This window comes from Oncorhynchus mykiss, chromosome 30 (assembly GCF_013265735.2).
Source record: "Oncorhynchus mykiss isolate Arlee chromosome 30, USDA_OmykA_1.1, whole genome shotgun sequence".
Taxonomy (NCBI): Eukaryota; Metazoa; Chordata; class Actinopteri; order Salmoniformes; family Salmonidae; genus Oncorhynchus; species Oncorhynchus mykiss.
This window is the reverse complement of record NC_050570.1, coordinates 27,521,351-27,538,216: the sequence shown is the minus strand read 5'-3', so window position 1 is coordinate 27,538,216 and position 16,866 is coordinate 27,521,351. Positions and strand designations below refer to the sequence as shown.

Below are 16,866 nucleotides of genomic sequence, written 5' to 3'. Positions count from 1 at the left end.
CACTACGGCCTATTTATTGCCTTACCTCCCTTATCTTACCTCATTTGCACACACTGTGTATAGATTTTTTTACATTGTGTTATTGACTGTACATTTGTTTATTCCATATGTAACTCTGTGTTGTTGTTTGTGTCACACTGCTATGCTTTATCTTGGCCAGGTCACAGTTGTAAATGAGAACTTGTTCTCAACTGGCCTAGCTGGTTAAATAAAGGTAGAATAGTTTAAATAAAAAATAAATAAAAACCTGTAACCTCAGTTACACCAGCTCTGTCAGGAGGAATGGGCCACAATCACCCAACTTATTGTGGGCAACTTGTGGAAGGCTACCTGAAACATTTGACCCAAATTAAACAATTTAAAGGCAACACTACCAAGCACTAATTGAGTTTATGTAAGCTTCTGATCCACTGGGAATGTGATGAAAGAAATAAAAGCTGAAATAAATCATTCTCTCTGCTATTATTCTGACTTTTCACGTTCTTAAAATAAAGTGGTGATCCTAACTGACCTAAGACAGGACATTTTTACTAGGATTAAATGTAAGTAATTGTGAAAAACTGAGTTTATATGTATTTGGCTAAGGTGTATGTAACCTTCCGACTTCAACTGTATATCATATCTCCGCACTGGCTGTATAGTACTTGTGCCTTCAACACTAATATTTTTCAACTCTAATACTATTCAATACTTTGAAAAGAGAGTACAGGGTAGATTCATTACTGACTGAGTGCATATCATTACTTTTATTAATGAAACATATCACTTTGAGATACTTAGACCTTTTTCTCCGAACAAACATTGTAAACAAACATTTAAAAAATGTATCTTTCTCACGCCACAATACATAAGCTTATACACACACGCTTGCATACATGGACACCCACATAGTTATATAGTATATAAATAATACATGCTGAAATATAGATACTGTAAATATGTCAAGGGGAGGCTACAAACTCAGCCCTCTCAGTCCTTTATTGAGCGTTATAAGTCACTATGCGTAGTCCTCTGCTAGTGAGTCCAGGTAGTTTGTGTCTGCATAGAGCAGGAATCCAGAGAACAGGCTGTCAGACCACCCTGCTTCTGCAAACAGGCCATTCTGGTCCTTGAAGAAGATCTCCAGCCACACCTCGTCTTCTGGGTTCAGGAACATCACAAGTGACCCAGAGGCCACATCATGGTTCCCTGTGTTGGCATCAAATGTCTTGATGCGGTACTGTCCGTTCTGCACCAGCCCGATGGCCAGATGTTTGTTAGCCAGGGTGATATCATAGGAGAAGTAGTAGATGCCCGGGTAGGCGCAGATGAACTTACCCGTCTCTGGGTTGTAGTGGCCTCCCTCATTGAAGAGGACCTTGTTGAACTTGATAGGTTCCTTCTCAGCAGGGTAACTGCTGGTGATTCCCACAGAGAAGGCTGCTTTAGGCACCAGGCTGCCACACCTGCAGATGCCTGCCATACCCAGTGGTCCTCGCTGGCCCTTGTCCCCTTTCTTCCCAAGGGGCCCTGGTGGCCCTGGTTGGCCCCCGTCCCCGCATTCTCCATCAGGACCTCTCTTCCCCCCTGGACCCCGGACACCCCGCTCGCCACGTTTACCCGTTGGGCCGAGTTTCCCCTTTACCCCTGAAACAGAGAGATACAGTTGGCGATCAGACTGACTGTAATTCTAGCTGTGTGCCTTTGACACATTCTATAACAGTTATGGGTGTCACTTTAGACCAGCATTGATGATCTATTTGTAATATGAGTAAGATGATTCCCTGTGCATGTTCAACAATACTATTAGTGAATAGGCTCAGTGCCTCACATTCATCCTCGGTTATTATGTCACCCTTGGAATCCAGCCACAATCTACAGACACTGCTGCACTGACTGGTGTACAGTGTGGTGAGATCTGTGACTGTATCAAACCAAACCATCACACAATACATTTTCTTGGAGCTAGGAAAGAATGGACAGGATGCATGTGTGTGCATGTACTGAATGTCTGCAAAAATGAGTGCTATTCTGATGTGTGTGTCTGAGAATGCGTCTGTGTGGATTTGCGTGCCTCGGTTCCTTTTAATCTGTAAATCTGTAAAAGAATATCATGCAGAACGCAGGTACTTTGAGCCTGACATTTACGGCTCATTGATATAGTATGTTTTGCATCTGATACTAATGCAGGATTTATCTTAAAGCCAGAATGCTAATTATACCTGGGGTCTCTATTTTTTTCAAAGTACTTCCTGTTTGTGCATGTGCTTTATTTTCTATGGGCCTAATAGTAAAGACATTTATTTTCAGGGTAAACGTGTTTTACCTTTTAATATGGCATAAACACAACCAGTCATGATGTTTTCATCTGATTGTCAATTCACTTCAAAAAGTAGGATACCTGCGCGTCCAAACAGTGCACTGTGCACCTGCCATTTGATGAAGGGAAAGAAACAGTTTAGTAATTCAGCTGATGCTCTTATCCAGTGATGTAAAGTACTTAAGTAAAAATACTTTCAAGTACTACTTAAGTCGTTTTTTTGGGGTATCTGTACATTTGGCAACTTTTACTTTTACTTCACTACATTTCCTAAAGAAAATAATGTACTTTTTACTCCATACATTTTCCCTGACACCCAAAAGTGCTCGTTACATTTTGAAAGGAAAATGGTCCAATTCACATGCATATCAAGAGAACATCCCTGGTCATCCCTACTGCCTCTGACCTGGTGGACTCACTAAACACCAATGTTTCATTTGGAAATGATGTCTGAATGTTGGAGTGTGCCCCTGGCTATCAGTCAATAAAAAAAAACAAGAACATTGTGCCATCTGGTTTGCTTAGTATAAGAATTTTGAAACAATTGATACTTTTACTTTTGATACTTTTTTGGTAAATTTTTATCAATTCCATTTACTTTTGATACATACGTACAGATGAAGTCGGACATTTACATACACCTTAGCCAAATACATTTAAAATCAGTTTTTCACAATACCTGACATTTAATCCTAGTAAAAATTCCCTGTCTTAGGTCAGTTAGGATCAGCACTTTATTTTAAGAATGTGAAATGTCAGAATAATAGTGGAGAGAATTATTTATTTCAGCTTTTATTTCTTTCATCACATTCCCAGTGGGTCAAAAGTTTACATACACTCAATTAGTATTTGGTAGCATTGCCTTTAAATTGTTTAACTTGGGTCAAACATTTCAGGTAGCCTTCCACAAGCTTCCCACAATAAGTTGGGTGAATTTTGGTCCATTCCTCCTGACAGAGCTTGTGTAACTGAATCAGGTTTATAGGCCTCCTTGCTCGCACACACTTTTTCAGTTCTGCCCACAAATTTTCTATAGAATCGAGGCCAGGACTTTGTGATGGCCACTCCAATGCCTTGATATTGTTGTACATAAGCCATTTTGCCACAACTTTGGAAGTATGCTTGGGGTCATTGTCCATTTGGAAGATCCATTTGCGACCAAGCTTTAACTTACTGATGTCTTGAGATGATGCTTCAATATATCCGCGTAATTTTCCTACCTCATGATGCCATCTATTTTGTGAAGTGCACCAGTCCCTCCTGCAGCAAAGCACCCCACAACATGATGCTGCCACTCCCGTGCTTCACGTTGGGATGGTGTTTTTCGGCTTGTAAGCCTCCCCTTTTTTCCTCCATACATAACGATGGTCATTATGGCCAAAAAGTACGATCTTTTGTCCCCATGTGCAGTTGCAAACCGTAGTCTGGCTTTTTAATGGTGGGTTTGGAGCAGTGACTTCTTCCTTGAAGAGCAGCCGTTCAGGTTATGTTGATATAGGACTCGTTTTACTGTGGATGTAGATACTTTTGTACCTGTTTCCTCCAGAATCTTCACAAGATCCTTTGCTGTTGTTCTGGGATTGATTTGCACTTTTCGCACCAAAGTACGTTGATCTCTAGGAGACAGAACACGTCTCCTTTCTGAGCGGTATGATGGCTGTGTGGTCCCATGGTGTTTATACTATTGTATGTACAGGTGAACGTGTACCACGTGGGACCACTTCAGGCATTTGGAAATTGCTCCCAAGGATGAACCAGACTTGTGGAGGTCTACAATTTTTTTTCTGAGGTCTTGGCTGATTTCTTTTGATTTTCCCATGATGTCAAGCAAAGAGGTACTGCGTTTGAAGGTTGGCCTTGAAAAACATCCACAGGTACTCCTTCGATTGACTCAAATGATGTCAATTAGCCTATCAGAAGCTACTAAAGCCATGACATAAATTTCTTGAATTTTCCAAGCTGTTTAAAGGCACAGTCAACTTTGTGTATGTAAACTTCTGACCCGCTGGAATACAGTGAATTATAAGTGAAATAATCTGTCTGATAACAATTGTTGGAAAATTACTTGTGTCATGCACAAAGTAGATGTCCTAACCGACTTGCCAAAACTATAGTTTGTTAACAAGAAATTTGTGGAGTGGTTGAAAAACGAGTTTAATGACTCCAACCTAAATGTATGTAAACTTCCGACTTCAACTGTATATTTAAAACCAAATACTTTTAGACTTTTACTCAAGTAGTATTTTACTGGGTGACTTTCACTTTTACTTTAGTAATTTTCTATAAAGTTATCTTTACTTTTACACAAGTATAACAGAGTACTTTTTCCACCTGTCACGTTCTGACCTTTATTTCCTTTGTTTTGTCGTTATTTAGTATGGTCAGGGCGTGAGTTGGGGTGGGTAGTCTATGTTTGTTTTTCTATGATTTTGGGATTTCTATGTTTCGGCCTAGTATGGTTCTCAATCAGAGGCAGGTGTCATTAGTTGTCTCTGATTGAGAATCATACTTAGGTAGCATGGGTTTCACTGTTTGTTTGTGGGTGTTTGTTTCTGTGTCTGTTCACCACACAGTACTGTTTTCGGTTTCGGTTATTCACATTACGTTTATTGTTTTTGTATTTTAGTGTTCAGTTTGTCTTTAAAATAAACATCATGAACACTTACCACGCCGCATCTTGGTCCTCCGATCCTTCTCGCTTCTCCTCCTCAGACGAAGAGGAGGAGGAAAACCGTTACACCACCACTGCTCTTATCCAGAGCGACTTACTGTTAATGTATCAATCTTAAGATTGCTAGGTGGGACAACCACGTATCGCAGGCATAGCAAGTAAACTTTTACTCAAAGTTTTTGGAATAATGTTCTGAGAGCATGTTTCAATAACACTGCTAGCTTAGTTTGGGTTAACTTTTATGAACTCCAAGCACAGATAGGAAACATAAAATTGTATTTGCTTAGGCATTAATCAATCAAACACATATTTTTTATTGTGGCATAGAGTCAGTGAGATTCAAACCTATGATCTTCTGTTCGCTATCAAAGTCCACTGTGCCACCAAGACGGAGCTAGCATGCCATGGTTTTTAACTCATACATAGCTATTCATTTTAGTCTATTCAAAAAGACCCAATTTCAAAGGAAACAAGGACTCATTAAGATCAGGTGTGGCCAATTAACCATAGGACAACCACGCTCTCACCAAGCTCTAGGAAACATATGGTTCTCAGAACGTCAGGTTATAGCTGGGAGTTGATAATGTTGCAAGTTGCTAGCGGGCTGGACCTAGTCAATACAATGTTGACAGTTTGCTAGAAAACTCAAGACAGACAGAGAGAGAAACAGAGAGATGAATGCGATTGAAATAACCTGAACCAACTGTAACTAGTTTTAAGGATGACACGGAAGGTGGGGGTGTTTGTTTAATTTAGAAAAAGCTTTTATTTTCATTTGTACCACTGTAGCAGTCCAAAATTTGATTTGAAACAAATATGAGAATGGTTAGAGACCCCATCAAATTTGACTTTTGTTGCATTTAGGGGAGCTCATGTCTCAAGTACTTGACTTAAAGCCATGAAGTACTTGGACGACACTAACAGAGGCAGTGACTTAACTTTTTTTCAGCTTCTATGGCAGCGCTGACCCGTATAAAGTCTTAGACTGAATCACTCCAAAGCAGGAGAACCAGGCATCTAAACAGTGGGGAAAATATAAACACACCCCAAATAAGGGAAACTGCCTGGGAAGTACAGACACATAGAAATCTTGGATTTAAACCACACCTCACACACAAATTTTGATTTAAACCACACATAACTTTATCTGTCTGGCTCATGGTCTGCCTGGTAAAATATGGCTGTGTAAGACATACAGTGCATTCGGAAAATATTCAGACCCCTTCCATTTTTTCACATTTTGTTAATTCACAGCCTTATTCTAAAGTGCATTAAATACTTTTTCCCCCTCATCAATATACACACAATACCCCATAATGAAAAAAACATGCATTTTTGCAAATGTATAAAAAATAAAAAACTTAAATATCACATTTGTATTCAGACCCTTTACTCAGTATTTTGTAGAAGCACCTTTGGCAGCGATTACAGCCTTGAGTATCGGCACACCTGTATTTTTAGAGTTTCTCACATTCTTCTCTGCATATCCTCTCAAGCTCTGTCAGTTTAGTTGGGGAGCGTTGCTGCACAGCTATTTTCAGGTCTCTCCAGAGATGTTCGATCGGGTTCAAGTCCAGGCTCTGGTTGGGCCACTCAAGGACATTCAGAGACTTGTCCCCAAGCCACACCTGCATTGTCTTGGCTGTGTACTTAGGGTCGTTGTCCTGCTGGAAAGTGAACCTTCGCCCCAGTCTGAGGTCCTGAGCGCTCTGGAGCAGGTTTTCATCAAGGATCTCCCTGTACTTTGCTCCGCTCTGTACTAGTCTCCCAGTCCCTGCCGCTGAAAAACATCTCAACATGCCATCACCATGCTTCACGGTGGGGATGGTTTCCTCCAGACGTAACGCTTGGCATTCAGGCCAAAGAGTTCAATCTTGGTATCATCAGACCAGAGAACATGTTTATCATGTTCTGAGAGTCTTTAGATGCCTTTTGGCAAACTCCAAGCGGGCTGTCATGATCCTTTTACTGAGGAGTGGCTTCCGTCTGGCCACTCTACCATAAAGGCCTGATTGGTGGAGTGCTGCAGAGATGGTTGTCCTTCTAGAAGGTTCTCCCATCTCCACAGAGGAACTCTGGAGCTCTATCAGAGTGACCATTGGGTTCTTGGTCACCTGCCTGACCAAGGCCCTTCTCCTCGGAATGCTCAGTTTGGATTCTTGGTCACCTCCCTCCCCCAATTGCTCAGTTTGGCCAGGCGGCCAGTTCTAGGAAGAGTCTTGGTAGTTCCAAACTTCTTCCATTTAAGAATGATGGAGGCCACTGTGTTCTTGAGGACCTTCAATGCTGCAGAAATGTTTTGGTACCCTTCCCCCGATCTGTGCCTCGACACAATCCTGTCTCGGAGCTCTACAGACAATTCCTTCAACCCCATGGCTTGGTTTTTGCTCTGACATGCATTGTCAACTGTGGGACCTCATGTAGACAGGTGTGTGCCTTTCCAAATCATGTCCAATCAATTGAATTCATCACAGGTGGACTCCAATCAATGTTGTGGTGATACTGCCAAATCTGGTCATGTATTGTATTACATGTTGATAGAGCTAATGTAGACAATACGTAGATATACAGTATGAGTCAATATGTGAACTGTGTGGATATGTGTTATGGAGTTATACAAGGTCAGTACTGTACCTGCTTCACCCTTCTCTCCTTTCTCTCCCTTCCTGCCATCTCTTCCGTCTCTTCCTGGGATTCCCATATTCCCATTTTCCCCTGGAGGCCCGTTTGGGCCAGGTTTACCTGGTCTCCCTGGTAACCCCAGAGCACTGCAGATCAGACGGGGCGGAGCTCCTTTCACCTTGGCCTCCAGCTGCTGACCAATCACACACTGGCAAAGAAAAGCCACGGCCACAAACAGCCACATCCTCACCTCTGTAGAGGGAGGGAGGCAGAGAGAGAGAGAAGGTATGTAATACACAACCTCAAACATCCACATTCACAAACAGATGACATGCTCTGATAATGGTAGTGTGCATATAAATCTAACAAATCTGAGAACTTTCTTCTAAGTTCTAAATTGAGAAACAGCCCAGTTTAGATTGCAGTTATTAGGTACAAACAGATATGAAGACAAAACAGTCTCCTGGCGGGAGAGGAGCTAGTTCTAGTGTCAGCTAGCCAGAGCAGACAGACTCAGATACAATTGTAGGGACTAGACATTAGACGAGATAGGCATTAGTCACAGCACTATAAAACACAGCAGATTCCCCTGTAAAACAACACATGCCTTAAACAGAGCGACAAACACTGAAAGATTAATCAAGATTACACACCTCAACACTTCTGCTGAACTACAGCCACAGGGCCAGATGTGGGTCCTAATGAACAGCGCTGAGTGTTGGACTCTTTCTCTCTCTTTCTCTGTTTTCAGCCTGCCAGTCACAGGTCATGTTTTAGCGGATGCAGTAAGAGAAGCCTTGCTTGGTGCCAAGCCAATACTTTAGTTATGACAACAGCCAAAACAACTTTGTCAGAGCAACCCAATCGGGAAATAACCTTCTAGACACACACAGAAACACAGCCGTGTTATCTGCTCTTGGATCCACTAAACACTGACAGTGTGCAATAGCAATAATGTTATTAAAAGAGGTGGATGATTGCGCTATGCAGCAATGAGATCAGTGATGATTTAGAAAGAGACAGAAAGAGATGTAACTTAGTTCTGTAAGGACTGGGGTGCACTGGGCTGTATGGAAGGGACATAAGAGAGCACATCATGGATGCCTCTTTCCCTCTGGCACCCACACTGTATCTGGATACTATTTGGTCAAATGTAATAAGTCATAAGGCCTAAATCATACAAATGAAGTTTGACTTAGTTACACACCAAAGGCAAGCACAATTCACTAGGGTTGTTAGATATGCTTAATAACATTATTATATTATGTTATATTCCATGATAATAATACTGTAAATAATATGCAAAAAACACGTATTGCGGTAATTGTAAGCAGCTGTGGGAAAACGTATTTTGAGTTTACTCCAGCTTCAGCACTTATAATATAGTTAATATATCAGTAATGTAACAGAAACCTGAACCGTAGATTCAGACAGGTACAGATGTTTTTGAGATCTGGATAATGCTCACGCCTGTAATTCTGCTGTTGTTGTTTTGTGTTTGTGTCTGCTGTTTGTGTATGTGTGGGTTTCTGGGCGTGAGCATATTGGGTCTGTGTCTCTGTCTGTGTTTGTACATCTGCTCCACGTCAGTGTGTCTCTGACAATAGTGTGTTTTTTTGGGGGGGGATATGTGGATGCTAATGTGTGTTTTGGTCGTAAATATGGTTTACTTCCCATTACACATTGGGTTTCCATGGCTTCTAGTAAAGAAGATGTCAGCTAAGTTTGTTGTCAGATATTAGAGATACACCATTAGAGAACACCATATAATTAGGACTTAGAATACGAGAATGGACATGAACTTTCTTATGATGGTACAATAGGTCAACCACTTTGGAAACGGAGTTGGTAAACCAGTGGTCAGCTAGTGCTGTGATAAGTTATTGTGTAAAACATAATCTGCACAGTATGTTTGTTAGCTAGCTAGCCAGCCAGTCAGGGTTGGGTAGGTTCCTTTCTAATTGTAATCCCTTAAAGTTACTAGTTACCTGTCCAATATTGTCATCAGTAAATTTTGGATAATGTAATCGAATTACTTTCAATTACTTTTGGATGACTTTCCCCGTAAGAGGCATTAGATGAAGACAAAAAGGATCCATCAAATGCATTTGGTGTGTCATCATTAGTGGTCTCTGACTTGTGGTTAGATTCGCTCAGTTGGAAGAAACTTAAACTTGCACCTTTTTTCAATGATGAATTGAATGTCATTGAGTAAACAGAAATGTGTCATCATGTATTTTTTCTCTTGCAAACATCCTTTCTGAATTTAGAAATAATCCAAGAAGTAATCATTTCGTTTTTCAAAAGTATCTGTAGCCTAATCTGATTACAATATTTTTGCTAGTAATGTAACTGTGCATTCAGAAAGTATTCAGACCCCTTCTCTTTTTTCCACATTTTGTTGCGTTACAGCCTTATTCTAAAATTGATTAAATACATGTTTTTCCTCATTAATCTACACACAATTTCCACATTTTGTTGCGTTACAGCCTTATTCTAAAATTGATTAAATACATGTTTTTCCTCATTAATCTACACCATTATGACAAAGCAAAAACAGAAATACCTTATTTACATAAAAATTCAGACCCTTTGCTAAGAGTCTTAGAAATAAAGCGCAAGTGCATCCTATTTCCATTGATCATCCTTGAGATGTTTCTACAACTTGATTGGAGTCCACCTGTAGAAAATTCAATTGATTGGACATGATTTGGAAAGGCAGACACCTGTCTATATAAGGTCCCACAGTTGACAGTGCATGTCAGAGCAAATACCAAGCCATGAGGTTGAATGAATTGTCCGTAGAGCTCTGAGACAGGATTGTGTCGAGGCACAGACCTGGGTAAAGGTACCAAAACATTTCTGCAGCATTGAAGGTCCCCAAGAACACAGTAGCCTCCATCATACTTAAATGGAAGAAACCACCAAGAGTCTTCCTAAATCTGGCCGCCCGGCCAAACTGAGCAATCAGCAATCAACTGACCAAGAACCCGATGGTCACTCTGACAGAGCTCCAGAGTTCCTCTGTGAAGATGGGAGAACATTCCAGAAGAACAACTATCTCTGCAGCACTCCACCAATCAGGCCTTTTTGGTAGAGTGGCCAGACGGAAGCCACTCCTCAGTAAAAGGCACATAACAGCCCGTTTGGAATTTTCCAAAAGGCACATAAAGGACTCTGACTTTGAAAAAACAAGATTCTCTGATCTGATGAGACCCAGATTGAACTCTTTGGCCTAAATGCCAAGTGTCACGTCTGAAGGAAACCCGGCACCATCCCTACTGTGAAGCATAATGGTGGCAGCATCATGCTGTGGGGATGTTTTTCAGTGGCAGGGACTGGGAGACTTGGGAGAGATATGAACGGAGCAAAGCACAGAGAGATCCTTGATGAAAACCTGCTCCAGATCTCAGACTGGGGCAAAGGTTCACCTTCCAACAGGACAACGACCCTAAGCACACAGCCAAGACAATGCAGGAGTGGCTTCGGACAAGTCTCTGAATGTCCTTGAGTGGCTCAGCCAAAGCCCGGACTTGAACCCGATCGAACATCCCTGAAATGAGCTGTGCAGCGACGCTCCCCAGCCAACCTGACAGAGCTTGAAAGGATCTGCAGAGAAGAATGGGAGAAACTCCCCAAATACAGGTGTGCCAAGCTTGTAGCATGATACCCAAGAAGAAGCCACAAGGCTGTAATCGCTGCCAAAGGTGCTTCAACAAAGTACTGAATAAAGGGTCTGAATACTTATGTAAATGTCATATTTCTGTTTTTAATACACTTTTAAATACATTCTCCAAAAAATATAAAACTTGTTTTTGCTTTTGTCATTATGGGGTATTGTGTATAGATTGATGAGAGGGGAAAAACAATTGAATCCTTTTTAGAATAAGGCTGTAACGTAACGAAATGTGGAAAAAGTCAAGGGGTCTGAATATTTTGCAAATGCACTGTACATGTAAGCCTAATTAGTTAGGCTACTCTCCAAACCTGCACCCAGTTTAAGTGGGATGATCCAATATATTTTTAAATTTACTGCCAATATGCCAGTGTTCCATAAAAATAATGCAGTCAACACAGCCAGACACATGCTGAAATCAGTTCATGATAGGACAGACAAGTTCTAAATTCAAAAAGTACTGACATTGTATCATATTTTAACACAGTTTTCCAAGAAAACAAACATTGAGACATTTATTATCTGTTTGCATATTTTTTTTGTCACACCTTGATCTGTTTCACCTGTATTTGTGCTTGTCTCCACCCCCCACCTGGTGTCTCCCATCTCCTCTCATTATCCCCTGTGTATTTATGCCTGCGTTTTCTGTTTGTCTGTTGCCAGGTCGTCTTGTCCCGTCAAGTTCTACCAGCGTGTTCCCGTGTTTCCTGTGCTCTAGTTTTTGTTTTTCCTGGTCTTCCCAGTTCTGACCTTTCTGCCTGTCCTGACCCTGATCCTGCCCGCCGACCTGTACCTGCCTGACTCTGATGTGGATTACGACCCTTTGCCTGCCTTAACTTACCTTTTACCTGCCCCTTGAACTATAAAAAACTCTGAACTACAATGAACTCTGAGACTTGTACTATCTGCCTCCTGTGTCTGCATCTGGGTCTTAGCCTGAGCCTTGATCATTTTAGAGGCTGTTATACAGACAATTGGTATAAAACCTGTGTAAACCCTATTTATAATTGTATGATAATATTTTAGGATGACAATAGTTAGGCTATAGTACACAATTTCTGATATATGACATGCCTTACTTTCCTGCATAAGTAAATGCAGGAAATGCATCACCTATGCCTCTACTGCCAGTCATTCCAATTAGACTGGAATGGATTTCTCCCTGACCACAATGGCTGCCATTTCCATACCATTCTGGAACTTTGAGGGTTAATGACATAGCTGCTCTAGTAATTTAATAGGATCTCTATAATGAACACTCTGTCATGTAGATGGAAGACTTAGAACTTCATGATCAGGGGAATCATAACCCATAGAACATAATATAAATCATCTGTGTAAAACAGTCATACTTTATTCTCACACATGCCAATGCTTTATGGTTGAACACACGCACATACGCGCACGCACGCACGCACGCACGCACACACACACAGTGATGTGCGTCCTGGGGGTCGTGGAGCCTCATTTATCTATATTACAGAGAAAACATTCTAAAATACTTTGTACAAACGGAATATAGAACGTTCATACGCATAGAAAAAGTGTGATTTATCAAACAATCCTTCGAGCGTCATACGCACACGGTAGGAGATCACCAATGATAAATACCAATTGTTCTCAACCTCAGTGTTCGTACACGGCCTTGGCTAGGGAAGGGTTAGCTAAAAGGGTTAAGGTTTGGGTTAGGGGAAGGGTTAGCTAACATGCTAAGTAGTTGCACAGTAGCTAAAAAGTAGTAAGTAGTTAAAAAGTTGCTAATTAGCTAAAATGCTAAAGTTGTCCGTGATGAGATTCAAACTCGCAATATTTGGGTAACCATCAGTCTTATGTAACCATGCCAAACATAACATATCAAACTAATTTGAATGTCCAGGATTTACATTTACTATGTTACGTCTAGTCTATGAGACCAGGCTGGAAATGCATCACGTCTCAAATCTTCCAACAGAGGAAGACAGACATCGCTGATTCAATTTCCCATTATCTCAGTCTTTTATAGTGTTTCAACAATGGTTTCACTTTCACACGTACCTCTCATTTATCAAATGACTGTACTTTATATGGATTATTATTGTAACAAATGCACTGATGTGGTCTAATTATATGATATAGCCTGTCATGTTGCACGAATTGACAATGGAAATCGAAAATTTGAACTCTCACATTCACACATTTTCCAACATACAATATACATTATTTTCCCCATTCTCTATTCTACCCTTGACAAACAGTTCCCTTATTCCAGCACTGGGCAATGTGCGTACGCATGGTCATGGCTGTGCGTAAATTTATGCACACTCTCAAGCAAACGTTCATATTGATAAATCTCACACTTTGCGTGGAAATGATCCCATGCACGGTTTACACACAGATTTGTGCTGTTTATATATTTGTTTTTCATACAGGTAGACCTACCTCCATTGTACTGATGTGGACTACTACTATTATAAATGTTTCTAGCCTATTACATTTTCAATCAAATCCAATTTTATTGGTCACATACACATGGTTAGCAGATGTTAATGCGAGTGTAGCGAAATGCTTGTGCTTCTAGTTCCAACCATGCAGTAATATCAAACAAGTGATCTAACAATTTCACAACAACTACCTTATACACACAAGTGCAAAGGAATGAAGGTGAGTAAATATGGAGGTTTACTATGAAGGTGAGTAAATATGGAGGTTTACTATGAAGGTGAGTAAATATGGAGGTTTACTATGAAGGTGAGTAAGTATGGAGGTTTACTATGAAGGTGAGTAAGTATGGAGGTTTACTATGAAGGTGAGTAAATATGGAGGTTTACTATGAAGGTGAGTAAATATGGAGGTTTACTATGAAGGTGAGTAAATATGGAGGTTTACTATGAAGGTGAGTAAGTATGGAGGTTTACTATGAAGGTGAGTAAGTATGGAGGTTTACTATGAAGGTGAGTAAGTATGGAGGTTTACTATGAAGGTGAGTAAATATGGAGGTTTACTATGAAGGTGAGTAAGTATGGAGGTTTACTATGAAGGTGAGTAAATATGGAGGTTTACTATGAAGGTGAGTAAATATGGAGGTTTACTATGAAGGTGAGTAAGTATGGAGGTTTACTATGAAGGTGAGTAAGTATGGAGGTTTACTATGAACGTGAGTAAGTATGGAGGTTTACTATGAAGGTGAGTAAATATGGAGGTTTACTATGAAGGTGAGTAAATATGGAGGTTTACTATGAAGGTGACTAAGTATGGAGGTTTACTATGAAGGTGAGTAAATATGGAGGTTTACTATGAAGGTGAGTAAGTATGGAGGTTTACTATGAAGGTGAGTAAATATGGAGGTTTACTATGAAGGTGAGTAAATATGGAGGTTTACTATGAAGGTGAGTAAGTATGGAGGTTTACTATGAAGGTGAGTAAGTATGGAGGTTTACTATGAAGGTGAGTAAGTATGGAGGTTTACTATGAAGGTGAGTAAATATGGAGGTTTACTATGAAGGTGAGTAAGTATGGAGGTTTACGATGAACGTGAGTAAATATGTTTTTAAGTGTAAAAAAAAAGAAGATTTATACCAATTATTCCAGGCACTTTGTATGGTGTTTACGTGTGTGGATCCAGCAGTCATGCAAGTGTAGCAGATAACATTGATTGACTAGGCCTACAGTAGGACTCGCCGTATCACGCAAGTGTCAAGGATGTGTAGGCTACGCTCGCCAAATAGGCTACACTGCAATTGCTAAATGCTTTTGGGAACTTCGGCAGAATTTTTTTAACGTAGACCAAGCGAGGCAAAAAAAGACAACGTCGCAGTTTAATTCAATAACAGATAAGCTGCGAAATGGGGAGTTGAAAATAAATAGAACTGAGGTCCAAAACAGTAGCCTAATGTTTGGGAAAGATTTGGTGAAGTGGTAAAAGAGGATGATAGCAGTGCTGGCGATGTTATGTGTGATGATTGTAAGGCGCTATACACATTTGACACTCACACGATTGGGACTTCAAAATGGCCAGCCAAGGAAAATGCAGGCTACTGGTTCAGATAGGTTAAATAGAATACAAGCCTGGAATCTGGACACTGACTGTAGGTCTATAACTTCTCACATAGCATAATTTAATATGAACTCATGGACAATTAAGGATTTCTTAGAGTAAAACATCATATGTACATTTTGACTTGGGAACAGGAGGGGAGAAATTTGATTTCTTTCTTTAAGTGCACGGTTAGGGACCATCTCTAAAGGTGCTATCTTTATCAAATCTAATCTAATTGTATTGGTCACATACACATATTTAGCAGATGTTATTGCGGGTGTAGTGAAACGCTTGTGTTCCTAGCTCCAACAGTGCAGTAGTATCTAACAATTCAAAACAATACACACAAATCTGAAAGTAAAAGAATGGAATTAAGAAATATATAAATATTAGGAGGAGCAATGTTGGACTGGCATTGACTAAAATACAGTAGAATACAGAATATACATGTGAAATGAGTAAAACAGTATGTAAACATCATTGAAGTGACTAGTGTTTCATAATTAAAATGACCTGAGATTCCATGTCTATGTACATATGGCAGCAGCCTCTAAATTGCAGTGTTGAGTAACCGGGTGGTAGCCAGCTAGTTCTAAAAGCTGAGTACCACAACCAGATAAAATATGCATCCAAGCTGAAATCTTATCAGAAATATGTTGGGTAGTTTTCACAGCTTTAAATTTCCTTCAAGCTGGTCAAACTGAAATTTAGGCTACCAATACCAGATCAATGTGCAGAGGTACTAGGCTTATCATCTTAGTGATCATAGCACTGACTTAACATATGGAATGAAGGAACATGCAGATGTCTGATTTGCCAGTTGAATGCTCTTACCACAGGCTTGAGATCTGCTCCTCATGTTGACCACTTGAACGACTTCAAATTATGATATTTGTGTCAATCCTCAGGTCTCCTTCCTGGTCACAGTCCTGTCTCCTTGGTGATGAGAAATGAGGAGAATGTCCTTGGATAACATAGTGTCTCACTCAATCTCTCTGTCTCTCTCCTACCCTCCGCCTGTGTACTCAAACATCTGTGTAGGACTCCCTCTGTCTCTCTGCTCCCTTTCAGAGTCTTGTAAACCTTCCCCTCTCCGTTTCACTCCCACCGCCCCCTCTTTCTCCCTCATCCACTCCCTCTGTCTCCATACAAACTTTCCACAAAGCAAAACAACTATCACCGACTCAAGTTCAGAGTGCAGGCCTGAACACACACCCTTTTCCTCCATAAAGTCAACCATAAAGAGTCAACTCTTCACACCATACATAATTCTTGAGTGTGATTCTTGTAACTCCATGGTCATTCAGGTAAAGTACAGTATTAGCTACTCTGAGAAGTTGTAGCAATAGCCACATTTAGCCTCTAGATGGAGCTATATATACAGTAAAAGAAGGACAGAGAGGAGGGGAAATAGGGCCTTTGGTAAAGGAGTGCTGTAGGATGGGATACTGGCTGGTGTTTGGCTACTGACACACCATTTCTCAGTGGAAACACAGCTAGGTGTTCTGAGTGGGCAAATGACTGTCACGTTTACCCTGGTCATGGTCAAACCTGGCCATCTGTTAAAACTGATCTCAAAACCC

The 16,866-nt window shown here is 40.6% G+C and overlaps 1 protein-coding gene across 2 annotated transcripts; it reads right to left on the bottom strand.

Annotated features, from left to right (window-relative positions):
- Nucleotides 1-705: 705 nt before the first annotated feature.
- LOC110521647 (complement C1q tumor necrosis factor-related protein 7-like) lies at nucleotides 706-16,612 on the bottom strand. Of its 2 annotated transcripts, none has more exons than XM_021599339.2 (3): nucleotides 16,118-16,612; nucleotides 7,605-7,844; nucleotides 706-1,626 (listed from the first exon to the last, which is right to left on the bottom strand). In XM_021599339.2, the coding sequence occupies exons 1-3, from the start codon at nucleotides 16,140-16,142 to the stop codon at nucleotides 998-1,000; spliced, it is 894 nt and encodes a 297-aa protein (XP_021455014.2). In that variant the 5' UTR covers nucleotides 16,143-16,612; the 3' UTR covers nucleotides 706-997. The 2 variants fall into 2 exon arrangements, with proteins under 2 accessions (XP_021455014.2, XP_021455015.2); XM_021599340.2 differs by lacking the exon at nucleotides 16,118-16,612 and adding an exon at nucleotides 8,246-8,357.
- Between the last annotated feature and the right edge of the window lie 254 nt (nucleotides 16,613-16,866).